At 60.6% G+C, this 11,869-nt stretch overlaps 1 protein-coding gene across 1 annotated transcript in view; it reads left to right on the top strand.

The window, feature by feature from the left end:
• Window positions 1-11,869, top strand: part of CARD10 (caspase recruitment domain family member 10) — a 30,861-nt gene that overhangs the window by 9,544 nt on the left and 9,448 nt on the right. Inside the window, exons 4-12 of the mRNA XM_006166230.2 lie at window positions 1-14; window positions 965-1,120; window positions 1,666-1,791; window positions 3,016-3,207; window positions 4,234-4,368; window positions 4,663-4,778; window positions 5,617-5,645; window positions 6,015-6,138; window positions 11,386-11,545. Coding sequence (XP_006166292.1) covers window positions 1-14; window positions 965-1,120; window positions 1,666-1,791; window positions 3,016-3,207; window positions 4,234-4,368; window positions 4,663-4,778; window positions 5,617-5,645; window positions 6,015-6,138; window positions 11,386-11,545 — 1,052 coding nt within the window. The remainder of the gene's footprint in view (window positions 15-964; window positions 1,121-1,665; window positions 1,792-3,015; window positions 3,208-4,233; window positions 4,369-4,662; window positions 4,779-5,616; window positions 5,646-6,014; window positions 6,139-11,385; window positions 11,546-11,869) is intronic.

Here is an 11,869-nt window from a genome sequence, read left to right as displayed (position 1 = left end):
AAGGCCTGCAGCAGGTACCTGCCGTGGAGGGGGGAGGGCGGAGGGCGAGGGGGCAGGTAGATCAGGGCGGGACCCTCCTTACACTCACTCTTCCTACTGAGGAGCAGGTGGGGGACGCCTGGGACGCAGACTTGGGGCTCTGAGATCTGTGTGGGGTTCCTGCCTCTTGTCTGAGGCTGAGGCTGAGCCCGGGGCTCTCTGCGAGGCTCCCCCCAGGGGTTTAGTCTGGGGTCTGGGGGCCTCCAAGCGTTCTCTGAACTCCCCAGAAGTGTGCCTGCTTTTGTGTGGCAGCATTTTTCTCGATTTCCTCGACTCTTCTCCGATTCGTAGAGGAGTCTCTGACTGTGCAGAGGTTGAAGGCCTTGGGGTCTGGGTGGCCCTCAAGGCCGGGTGGCCCAGGGGCTGGCTTAGTGTCCTGAGGCGGGTCACTAGCAGTGTTGCCTGCTGCCTGGCCATTTATTCCACACAGGAAGTGGGGGATGGGAGCTTGTGTACTTCATGGGGACAGGGGAATGTGGCTGGCCAAGTTGGGATGGGCCTGGGGCTGGATCCTGGTCCCTATTCCACCCTCCCGGGCCAGGCCCAGCCCTCGCCTGTCAGAGGGGTGGAAATGGGCCTTGGGAGTCCTGGACAGTGGGTGGAGGCTGCCGAAAAGCAGCAGGCCTGGCTCTTGTTGAGGAATAAGATCCTGGCTGAACTTGTTCGAGCACGCCCACTTCCACTTACCTCATCTGCACCCCAGCTGCTCTCGGGGGTGGAGTGGGGTGGGGTGGATAGAGCTGGCGGGGCCACACCCTCTCTATGCAGGGGGAAACTGAGGTCCAGAGAGGTCAAGGCTCTTAGGCGAGAGGGCAGAGCTAATGTGATGAGTTCCGAGGGCCGAGGGCTGAGAGCTGTCTGCCTCCTGTCCCCACACGCGGGGCGCCTGGCCGAGGCTGAGGTAGCCCTGAACTCTGATCCCCAGGAGGTGAGCCGGCCGGGGGCCCCGGGCTCAGAGCGTATCCTCCTGGACATCCTGGAACACGACTGGAGGGAGGCGCAGGACAGCCGGCAGGAGCTCTGCCAGAAGCTGCACTCCGTGCAGGGGGAGCTGCAGTGGGCCGAGGAGCTGCGGGACAAGGTAGCGTCCCGCCCCCCCCGCCCCGCTCCACCTTCCTCCGGGCCTTGTGTCTCAGCCTGACTGGTGTGCTCCAGCCCATCTGTGTGCCAGGCCAGCGTGGGCCCTGAGTGGGGGGCTGTGTGTCCGTCCCTTCTGCAATACCCATGAGGCTTGGAGAAGCGCCATTGAACCAGTCAGGCCCTGCCCCGAGGAGGGCGAATTAGAGCAGGGCAGGCAGACAGCATGCCTCACACTTTGTCCTGTCCCTTGTTCCTTGAAGTGACAGGCGAGCAGTGCCAGGCAGCCCCAGAGCAGGGCGAGGGGAGCATTTTCCATGGGGAGGCCCAGGAGGACTGGGTGGATGTTGGATACTGTGGTTATCCTTATCCCACTTTACAGATGAGGCAGCTGAGGCCCGTGAGTGAGGGGAAGTCAGTGTTCAGACCACCCGACCAGGGAGGTGGGCATTTGTTCTTGGGGCTCAGGCCTCTTGCTGGACCTGTTGGGCGCCTACCGCTTAGCTTCCCCCAGCCCCTGGCCCCTGGTCTGAGCTCGCCTGCCCTCAGTACCTGCAGGAGATGGAGGACTTGCGGCTGAAGCACCGCACGCTGCAGAAGGACTGCGACCTGTACAAGCACCGCATGGCCACCGTCCTGGCCCAGCTGGAGGAGATCGAGAAGGAGCGGGACCAGGTAAGCCCAGTCGGCTACATGTGGGGCCCGGGCCTGTGCTGGTTCCCGTACAGGGGAGATGAGGGGATGTGGGTAGGACCAGAATTACAGAAAGAGACTTTCACGGTGTACTGGTTGGGTTAGAATGGGGCAGGGGTAGGGGGAGGCCGGGGAGAGCAGAGACACACAGACACCAGCCTCACACCTGGGCCCGCCTGCCTCACCTGCACTCTGATGCTGGGAAAGCTGGTCCTGGCATCCTTCCCTTCTAAATCCTTCATTCTCTCCACATTGGCAATGAGGCCAACACAGATATTTGCAAACATTTGCTGATGAAGAATTCCTTGGGTCAGCCCATGTCCTGGTGGTTAAGGCGGCTGGATCCCATGTGGTGGTCCACACAGTTCAAGTCCTGGACCCAGTGGCTCAGAAAACATGTTGGGTGCGTGTGCATGCATGCCAAAAATCCTGAGAGGAGGGATAGAGGAGAAGGGATTGCAGCACGACCATGCCCCATGGGGGGTGCTTTCTTGCTTTCTCTCTCTCTCTGGTGAGCGCATGCACCCTCTGATAAAATTGAAAAAGGAAAAGAAACCAAAACATGGGAAAATCCTCAGGGATTCTAGCTCCCAGTCTCTGGGCACCAAAGCCCTTGTGTCTTGCTGAGGCTGTTGAGTAGGCCATCCTGGGCCATTTCCCCTGGGCCCCCAGCCCTCCTGTGTGGGGCTCCCCATGCAGAGGGTAGGGCAGGAGGCTTTTGTCCTTGACTGAGTTTACACTGCACTGGAGGAGTTCAAGTCTGCACAGTGGAATGGGCTTCAGAGTCCCCTGGTGGGCTTGAACATGCAAACTTGGGGTTTTATCTCTGGACATCCTGATTCAGGTCGTCTGGGGTTGGGCCCAGGCATTGGCAGTCCACCAGGCTGCCCCTGGGCCTCTGGCCCTAGCTCCTTCAAGGCAGTACCCCTGATTCTGTTCAAGAACTTGGGTGCAGTGGGCTGGGAGCTCCCAGCTCCCCACTGATGGGATGCTGGCATAGTGGTGCTGTGAGCAGGGCCTCACACACAAGCTCGGACAATAAGAGCTGGCCTCTGACCCGGCCCCCCTGGTTTGGATCCCAGCTCTGCCCTGCTGGCTTGATTTTCCCAGTGGGATGAGAGTAACAACAGCTAATCCAGGTCAGAGGTCTGGATGGGTGAGGTGGCATGACTCCTTCAGCCGCTGGCTCCCGCCTGCTCCCCCCAGGCCATCCAGAGCCGTGACCGGATCCAGCTGCAGTACTCTCAGAGCCTCTTGGAGAAGGACCAGTACCGCAAGCAGGTGCGGGGCCTGGAAGCCGAGCGGGACGAACTGCTGACCACGCTCACTGGCCTGGAGGGTACCAAGGCCTTGCTGGAGGCGCAGCTGCAGCGGGCCCAGGGTGGGGCCTGCCTCAAGGTAAGCAGGAGCAGGAATACAGGGTCCTGGGGGAGGCTGGAGTCCTGGCAGGAGCTCCGGGCTGGGGTTGGAGACCTGTAGGACCTGGCGGGCAGCTTCAGCCAAGGGTGGAAACAGGAGAGCCCTCTGCTAGGGGACAGGGTGCACTTGGATCCAGGCTGTGGATTGGCAGCCAGGACGGGGCAGGTGGGTCTCTGTTTCTGGCTTGGCCAGAGATGCTAAGAATAGTTGGAAGCCTGTCTTTGGGTACACTTGGGGAAGCCTGGTTGCCTGAGGCCCTTTGAGCATTTAGAATGCAAAACGTGGGCCTCTGAGACCAGCCAGTCTGGTCTAACATGGACCCCTTAGCACACAGGGCCCAGAGAGGGTTGGGACTAGCCCAGGTCACACAGCCAGGCAGCACTGGAGCCGAGCCCCCAGACCCTTTAATTCGACTCTGGTCCTCAGGCCGCCAATAGGAACTTGGCTTTTTCTGTCGTCTGTCGGGTGCTATGGGACCTGGGAGGATCGAAGAAGCACCGAGAGCTTGCGACTTTTCACTTGCTAACCCCCGCAGTGACTTTTTTGCTCTTAGGTAGAGACAGAGCCCTCACTGTGCCAGGTTAGAGCCCTCCTCCCCTGTAGCCTGGTTCTGAGGCTCAGTTGTTTATTTCCTGGAATGTGTCACAGGCTGGCCCCAGGGCCTTCACACTGGGGTTCCAGCCACCTGGCCCATCCTCCCATCCTCCCTCAACCTGTACTGCTCAGCACCTCCCAGTTCCAGCCACAGTTTCTCTGGATTGCTCTGACTTTGACATCCCTGGCTCTGAGTGCCTTCCACCCCTGCACCTCCCTCTGCTGTCATCACAGCTTGGGGTTAGTTTGTTCTTTGGCCAACTGGTCTAAGTTGGCCTCCTCTAGGCTGTGGGCTTCTCGAGGGCAGAGGTCAGGCTCCCTGTCTCCATCGCTGTCCCTGAGCCTAGCGTGTGGCTCAGGAGGGGACTGTGGCTGGCCTGGGATCATCACTGCTCCTGCCTTGTCTTCCAGGCCTGTGCCTCCTCCCATTCCCTGTGCTCCAACCTCAGCAGCACTTGGAGCCTGAGCGAGTTCCCCTCCCCACTGGGAGGCCTCGAAGCCTCTGGGGAGGCCGCAGTTCCTGGAGAATGTGAGCCCCACACCTCGGTAAGACATCCCTCCACCCCAGGAATGGGGGATGCCAGTCAGTAACAGTCAGAATGACGGACCGTAGTGTGTCTTCTGGTCGGCGATGTTCCGTTCATACACAGGAACACTGAGGCCCAGGGAGTCAGCTTGGTGGAGGCCCCGGGGCACCTGGGGGCCACTCACATACCGTACTCTTGCAGAGCACCCTTCTCTGCACCCCATTCTCAGCAGTGGAGCAGGCATAGCCAGGCGTGTTGAGGACTGGGAAGGCACTGGGCAGTGGGGTGACCGAGGCCTGCCCTGGTGTTGCAGGAGGAGGCCACGGACAGCGAGAAGGAGATCAACCGGCTCTCCATCCTGCCCTTTCCCCCCAGCGCGGGGTCCATCCTCCGCCGCCAGCGTGAAGAAGACCCCGCGCCCCCTAAGAGGTAAAGAGGCTAGAGACGGTGGAGAGGCCTGGGTTGGGGGGAGGTGGAGCTCTGTTTCCCGAACAGCCACCTCCCAGAGCCCTGTGCCAGGGTCAGGTCTTAGCAGTCACCTCCCTTTGCCGTTTAGAAGCGGCGGGTGCTCCGGGAACCCAGGCCTGGGAGCCAGGGGTTGCTGAGGTCAGGGGTTAAGCAAAGCCAGGGGGCAGGTGGACTCAGCCCCAGGTAAGTACCCTGGTGGGAGATCAAGGCCGGAGGACTCTAAACCCGAGGGGAAGCCTGATGGTCAGACCTAGGGACGTGGAGAATGTCCCTGGGGGCCAGCGACCACAGTAGAGAAAGGAGGGCCTAGGTCCTGGCATCAGCGGCACAGGAGCCAGCGAAGTCCAGCCGTGTCTGCTAGCTGCAGGCTGTAGGGCAGGAGCTGTCCTGGGCACTGCTTTCCCCAGGAGTTGCCCTAGGTGCTGTCCTTTACTGACGAGATGTGGTCAGGGTGGCCTCCATCTGAGCAGACGTGCCATGAGCCACAGGGCATGCCAAGGTGGGAGGTACACGACAGAGATAGCCAGCACAGTGAGGTGAGGATGAGAAGTCAGGGCAGGCTTCCAGGAGGAGGTGGCACTGAAGGAGCTGGCTTTGAAGGACAAGCCAGTGCATCCTGGGGAGAATGATAATCAGCGGAGGCCAAGACGCTAGCTTCTTTTTCTGTGTGTTTGGGGGTCTGGGTGGTCCGGGTACCCTGTGCCTGTGTTTGTTGGGGGGACCTTTGGGTGGTCTGGGTGCAGGAGGAAGGAGTGGTAGAGCACCCATCGCCTCATTTCCTGCCCCTCCTGCCCCCCAGGTCCTTCAGCAGCATGTCGGACATCACAGGTAAGGCTGGGGACCCCACGCCGGGGCTCACCGGGAAGTGGCTCTGCCACCTGCCTGAGGCTGGACCGCCTGCCCGCCCCTTGGCCCGGTCTCTTCCTGCGCTGCACCCTGCCCCGGCCAGGCAGGAAGGCCCTGACCCTGAGCCCATGCTGGCCCTCACTGCTGTTCCTAGCTGTGCTGTAGGCTCCTCAGTTCCAGCCTCCACCCCTTCCTGGGTAACAGGCCACTCTGGGGGGCCCTGGCCCACCTCGGAGCCCAGCAGGTCTGACATACCCCTTGGGCCTTGAGCCATCCCTAGGCTGGAGGGTGCTTAGTCTTGCTGTCCCTGTTTCTAAGTCCTGTACCCCGAACCTCACTCTTCCTCCCCAGGGAGTGTGACTCTCAAGCCCTGGTCCCCTGGCCTCTCCTCGTCCTCATCCTCTGACAGCGTATGGCCTTTGGGAAAGCCAGAAGGCCCACTGTCCTGGGGCTGTGGCCTGGACCTCCTCAACAGGTACTGCAGGGGTGCTTGGGAATGGGGGCAGGGTCTCAGATTGCGAGAAGTGGGGGGTGAGGCAGGCGGAATCAGGCTGGGTCTTGACTTGATGCAGCTGCCTGGATATTACAGTGTTTAGCACCTGTAGATCTTGGGTTCAAATTCTGTCCCCCCATTTACATCTGCATCACCTGGGCTGGCCACTGCTCCTCTCTGGGCCCCGGTTTCTTCACGGCTGTAGGGGCCCTGATCTCTTCTGTGTGCAGGTGTTTGAGGTCTGTGCCTCGCGGGAGTGCCCGGCTCTGCCAGGCGTGCAGTCGGTGCTGAAGGAAACATAGCCGCTGCTCAGGCCACCCTGCTCAGTGTCCTTGCCTGTCCTCCCTGGCTCTGAGCTCCTGGCAGGACTGAGCCATTCAGCAAAGCTTCATGTGCACTGGGGCCCCCATGGGACCCCTGTAGCTGGGTGGCCACAAGCCCGTAGTAGGAGCCACAAAACACATGAGCACAGAGCAGGCAGTGGTGACGTCTGCGAGCCGGAGTGGCCCCTGCTCACACCTGCCAGGGGATCTTGGGGGTGGGCTGGGGGGCTCCCTGAGAACAGGGCCTTGGAACTTGGCTGTTGGGGGAGAGGGAGCAGCCAGGGAAGAGGGAGCATGCAGAGGCCGTCCAGGAAGGGCCTGGAGTTCCAGTGACCAGGGAGGGGGTAGGGAGAGGCCAAAGCCAGGCCTGGGCCATAGCCTCATGAGTCAGGCTGGGAAAGTGTGGACTTTGGCTCACGCGCGCTGGAAAACCAGGGAGGGCTCACTGTTCGCTGTTCATACGTGCAAGGCCGGCACCTGGCTGCCTTAGAGCAGTCTCTGTCAGGACTTGCGGTGTGCCATTAGCCCTGTTTTATAGAGGAGGGAGCTGAGACTCGGACAGGTGACGTGCCCAGCCCAGGGTCACATAGCTGGGGAGAGTACCAGGGCCAGGTCCACAGCTGGTGGGTGCCATCAGACTTGGGTTTTAGAAAGGGCACGGGAAGCACCCTGTCCGAGTGGGAAAGTGGAGATGCTGGGTGCAGAGACAGTCTTGCAGCAAGTGAGGGCCCAGCAGGACTAGGGGCCTCCTGCTTCCTGGAGCAGCTTGGCCGCTGCTGTCCCGGCCCCCGCCCCCCCGCAGGGCCCAGCGCCATTGTTTCTGTCTGTGCAGGACGTGTTTGGGGGAAGGGGTGGAGGCGCCTCCCTTCCTGCCTGCCTGGCCCTTCCTCCCTCCAGCTTAGCCAGCCAGCAGCAGGGGTCCTGGCTGCTGTCCAGGGGGCGCCAGGATGCAGAGGGAGCAGGAGGCTCCAGCCCAGCCCCCCTCCGGACCCCATGATCACGTGGGCCCACTTCTGCCCATGCTCCTGGAGGAACACAGACTGCGATGGGGGTGGGGTGTAGGCCTGAGAGGTGGGCAGGCAGAGAGGAGGCGAGCACCCCGGGTACCCGGGAGGGGTGGCTCCCATGTGTCCTACAGCAGTGCTGTTGCCAGGTGGGGAAGGCAGGTTTGAAGCCAGCTGCCCGGGATTGAACCCTGGCTGTCACTTGCCCCTGTATGGCCTTGGGAAAGTCTTTGTATTTCCCGGTGCCTCGGTTTCCTGCTCTGTAAAACGGGGTCACACTAGTGCCTGCCCCTAGGGTCACTGTGGATTGCCCGGGGTTCCTCTGGGGTGCTCAGCACAGACCTGGGTGGAAGCGGATGGGAAACGCAGCTGGCTGTTGTAACAGTTGTTATTACTGTTGCCGGGTCCTGGCCTAACGCTCAGAGCTCTGTAGCAGGTGTTTGTAGCCCTGTTAGGAGGGATGGTAATGGGTGGTGCCGGGGCAGGCCAGAGGCTGATGGGTGGGTGTGCGGGGACGGCCGCGGAGTCGTGTCCAGGTGCCCTCCACGGCAGAGCCCTCCGCTGCGCACTCGCTGGTGTGATCTCAGGGTCTCAGCACCTTCTGTCCCGGCACAGGAAGGGCTCTGGCAGGTCCTTGCTCCAGATCACTGCGAAGAATCAGGCCTCCCGCCAGCTCTGCCTCCCCCCGGCAAGTTACAGCTTCCCTGAAACTCAGTTTCCCTCGTCTGTCACATGGGCGATGTAGCAGAGTCCACCCACAGGGTAGTCGGGAGGGGTCTGTGAAGCTGTCCGTGACCTGCTGAGTCTCAGTGTCATCAGCCCCTGAGCTGGAACGTGGCAGCTGAAGGCTGTCTGCGGAGGGGTCCTCTGTGTGTTCTGGGATGGGCCGAGTCACGGCCCGACATTACTTAGGGCTGGAGGCCTAGCAGCCTTGCCTTGCTCCTGCCTTCCTGTAACCTGCTGCGAGGGGACTCGGGGGCTGGCAGCCCTCCCTGGTGGCTGGGGTACCCTGTCCTTCCCCAGGCAAGCTGGGGTCAGTCCTAGCGGTGTGAGTATGCAGCTCCTCCCCCACCGTATTATTCCCCCCACCCCGCCCCCTGCCTGTCTGCTGGGGCCTGAGGTGGAGGGGGACCCCACCTGCTCCCTGCTCTCATAAGCCCCCAGGGGCCTCTGCGGACTCTGAGAGGTGCCTGTGGTGGGTTCCCTGGACATGGGGGCTCGGAGAGTCACTCGGTCCTTAGGCGAGGATGGCAAGGGCATCCTGGAGAAAGGGCTGCCTCAGTTGGGCCTCAGGGGCCACCCGGAGTTGGCAGGAAGAGGTGCTGGTGGGCGGGGAGCTCGGGTGCTGGCAGTGGGGCTGCAGGGCCTGGGTGCAGGCTGCTCACTGGGCTCTCGTCTGGGGAGGCCATGATGATCATGGGGGGAAACTGAGGCCAGAGAGTGAGACTTGTTCTGCGTCACACCTGGTAACAGTAACTGTCATTTAATGCCTGCTTTCTTAGGGGGCTGTCCTAGGGTCCCCCATATTTTAACTCATCCAGCTGAACGAGGTAGACGGCGCTAAGCACGATCAGGGCACTGCGAGCCGTTGGTCCCAGAGCTCTTGCGGGCCCCTCCATTTCTTAAGCTTTCCCGAGGGCAGCCACAGTGAGAAAATCCCAGTGCAAACACTCGAGACGAGGGCACAGGTGCGGTACTTGTTTTCTTTCTTTCTTTTAGAGAGATTTTCGCTATAGGGCACGTGCACTCACCGGAGAGATGGAGACAGAGAAACAGAAAGGGAGAAATCACCCCCCAGGGGGGCTGGACATACCACAATCCCTTCTCCATTCTCCTACTAGGATTTTGGGCACGCACACACATGTGCCCAGTGTGTTTTAAGCCGCTGACTTTGGGACTCAATTACAGCTGTCTATGTGAGAGCCCAGAAACAACCATTTCGCCGTCTGCTGGTCCCTCTTTTTTCGTTTTTTTTTTTTTTTTTTTTTTTGGAGGGGTTTTTGCAGAGGTTTTTGCTATTGGGCATATGTGCTTGCCAGGAAGACAGAGAGAGACAGAGAGACAGAAAGCCACAATCCCTTCTCCTCCATTCTCCTCTTGGGATCTTGGGCATGCATGCACAATGTGCCCAGTCTCACAGTGAGTTTAAACCACTGGGTCTGGGACTCGAACTGCAGTCGATAACAGGGGAATCAAGTGACATAGCCATTACACTAACTGCTGGTCCCTCCTCTTTTTTTTTTTTTTTTAAGGGAGATTTTTGTTATAGGGTACATGCACTCACCGGAGAGAGAGAGAGAGAGAGAGAGACAGACAGAGAGCAAGAAATCATCCCCGGGAGGATGGCCACACCACAGTCCCTCCTCCATTCTCCTCTCAGGATTTGGAGCACAGATGCACACGTGCCCAGCTTGAGTTTTAAGCTGCCGGGTCTGGGACTGGAACCATGGTTGACTATGTGGGAATCCAGTGACATAACCATTACTCCATCTGCTGGTCCCCTGGCTTGTATTTTCTATCCCGTTGTGTTAAAACAGGGCTGGGCAGGACCCAGTGCATGTCACGGCTTACTAAAGGAAAGGCCTACAGCTCAAGTCCCCTGGAGGCCTCTGGCTCCCACGTCTTCCTGCGTCCTCTTGTTTCTCTGACCCTCACAGCCCCAGTGGGAAAGGGGTCACTGTCTCCTTTTGAGGCTGCGGTGACTGACACTCAAGCAGCAACTCGTTTTCCTGGGTCTAAGGCACAGTGTACCCTGGGTTGGGACCCAGACCAGCTCTAGGCCTTTCCAGGCTGCCTCAATGCAACCGGGACAGGGTGAGACTGATGGATACCTCTGGCCTGGCCCCCAGTGCTGGCTGAAGGGATGGAAGCTGAGGCAGGTTCCCTGGAGGCAGCTTCCTGCTCCCAGTGGGTGCTGAATGGGTTAGGGTCCTTGCAGCCTCTCCTACCCCAGGCTGGCAGCAGGGGGCAGTGTGGCTGCTCTCAGATGGTGGAGGTGAGGGGCAAGGGCTGTCTGGGCTGCCTCTTCAGCAGGGCACAGTCGCTGAACATGGCCACTAGCCTCACCAGTTCTCAACCACCAGGGACAGGCTGAGATCTTGGTGACTTTGTCTTAATGGCCAGCGGCTCCCAGTGTCCCGGGAGGAAGGCCAGACTCCCTCCACAGCCTGGCTGCAGCTTGCCCTTCCTGGGGGCGTGTCCCAGGATGCTGAGTTAGCAGTTAGGGCGAGGTGCTGAGCACAGGGTCTGTGCATGGCAGCACCTGGAGGTGCTCGCTGCTGCTGTCCCTGCTGTCGTCGCGATGACGTCCTCGGCACATGCTGCATTCTGTCCTCCACACCTTTGCTCGCGCCATTCCCTTAGCCCGGAGTGCCTCCTCTCCATCTGTCACGGAAGCCCCTCTCTTTTTCAGGGTGTAGCTTCGGGGCTCCTTCCCCTCAGTGTTTCCTCGCCGGCTGGCGGTGGCTCTCCTGATTTGGGTCATGAGTTCATGGCAACCTGCCTCCCTGGCCTGGGAGTGTTACTCGCATTGATTAGCCACCAGCCGTGTGCCAGGTGGTGCTGGGAACACAGCGGGGCACGTGGGGTTCTGGCTCCGAAGGCGTTCTCTGCATGGAGGAAACGGGACGTGGAAACCCTGGCAAGGTGCATGGCCTCCCGCGCAGCAGCTCCACCTCGTGGGTGCCCCGGACTCTGGGAGGGGGGCTGCTCCCGACCTGAGCTCTGCAGGGTGAGGGCCCTTACCAGGCAAAGGAGGGGGAAGGGCATTCCAGGCAGAGGGGACAACAGCTGCCAGGGCCAGGGGTAAGTCCTGGCACAGGGCCAGCATCCGTGTGGCACTCTAAGCTGTTGAACCGAATCACCTTCTGACTCTCATTCCCATCCCCTTCCTCCCTTCTCAGGTCTCTGGCCATCCGGGTGTCTGGCCGAAGCCCTCCAGGGGGCCCGGAGCCCCAGGACAAGAGCCCAGAAGGCCAGCCATTCCTAGGGGAAAGATGGTCTGGGGCGGTGTTGCGGAGAGTATTTTCTGGGCCTGGGTCTGCCAGGATGGAACCCAGAGAGGTGAGGCCCCTTTCCTGAGCTCAGGGTAGAGGTTGGGAGGATGGGGGGTGGGTAGGTAGAGTCTGCTTCACCCTGGCCGGACACCTGATTGACGGAGCAAGGTCACTGGGTGGGGCTTCTGGGGATTGGCCAGCGCAGAAGCTGGCTCAGTGATTAGCTGCTGGTTGTCCTGCCTCTGAGATTGTCACGTGAAGTCTGATTGGCCAGAGGCTGGGAGGTGGGGTAAGCTGGCAGCACCTTGACAGACTGTTGCCCTTAATCCCAACACAGACCAGGAGGAGAGAGGCTGGGTGGGGGGGCCCGCCGGTGGGGGGAGGGGTGGGC

Source organism: Tupaia chinensis, unplaced genomic scaffold (assembly GCF_000334495.1).
Source record: "Tupaia chinensis unplaced genomic scaffold, TupChi_1.0 Scaffold144197_1, whole genome shotgun sequence".
NCBI lineage: Eukaryota > Metazoa > Chordata > Mammalia > Scandentia > Tupaiidae > Tupaia > Tupaia belangeri.
The sequence above is the reverse complement of the archived record's forward strand: the minus strand, read 5'-3'. Positions and strand labels throughout refer to the sequence as shown.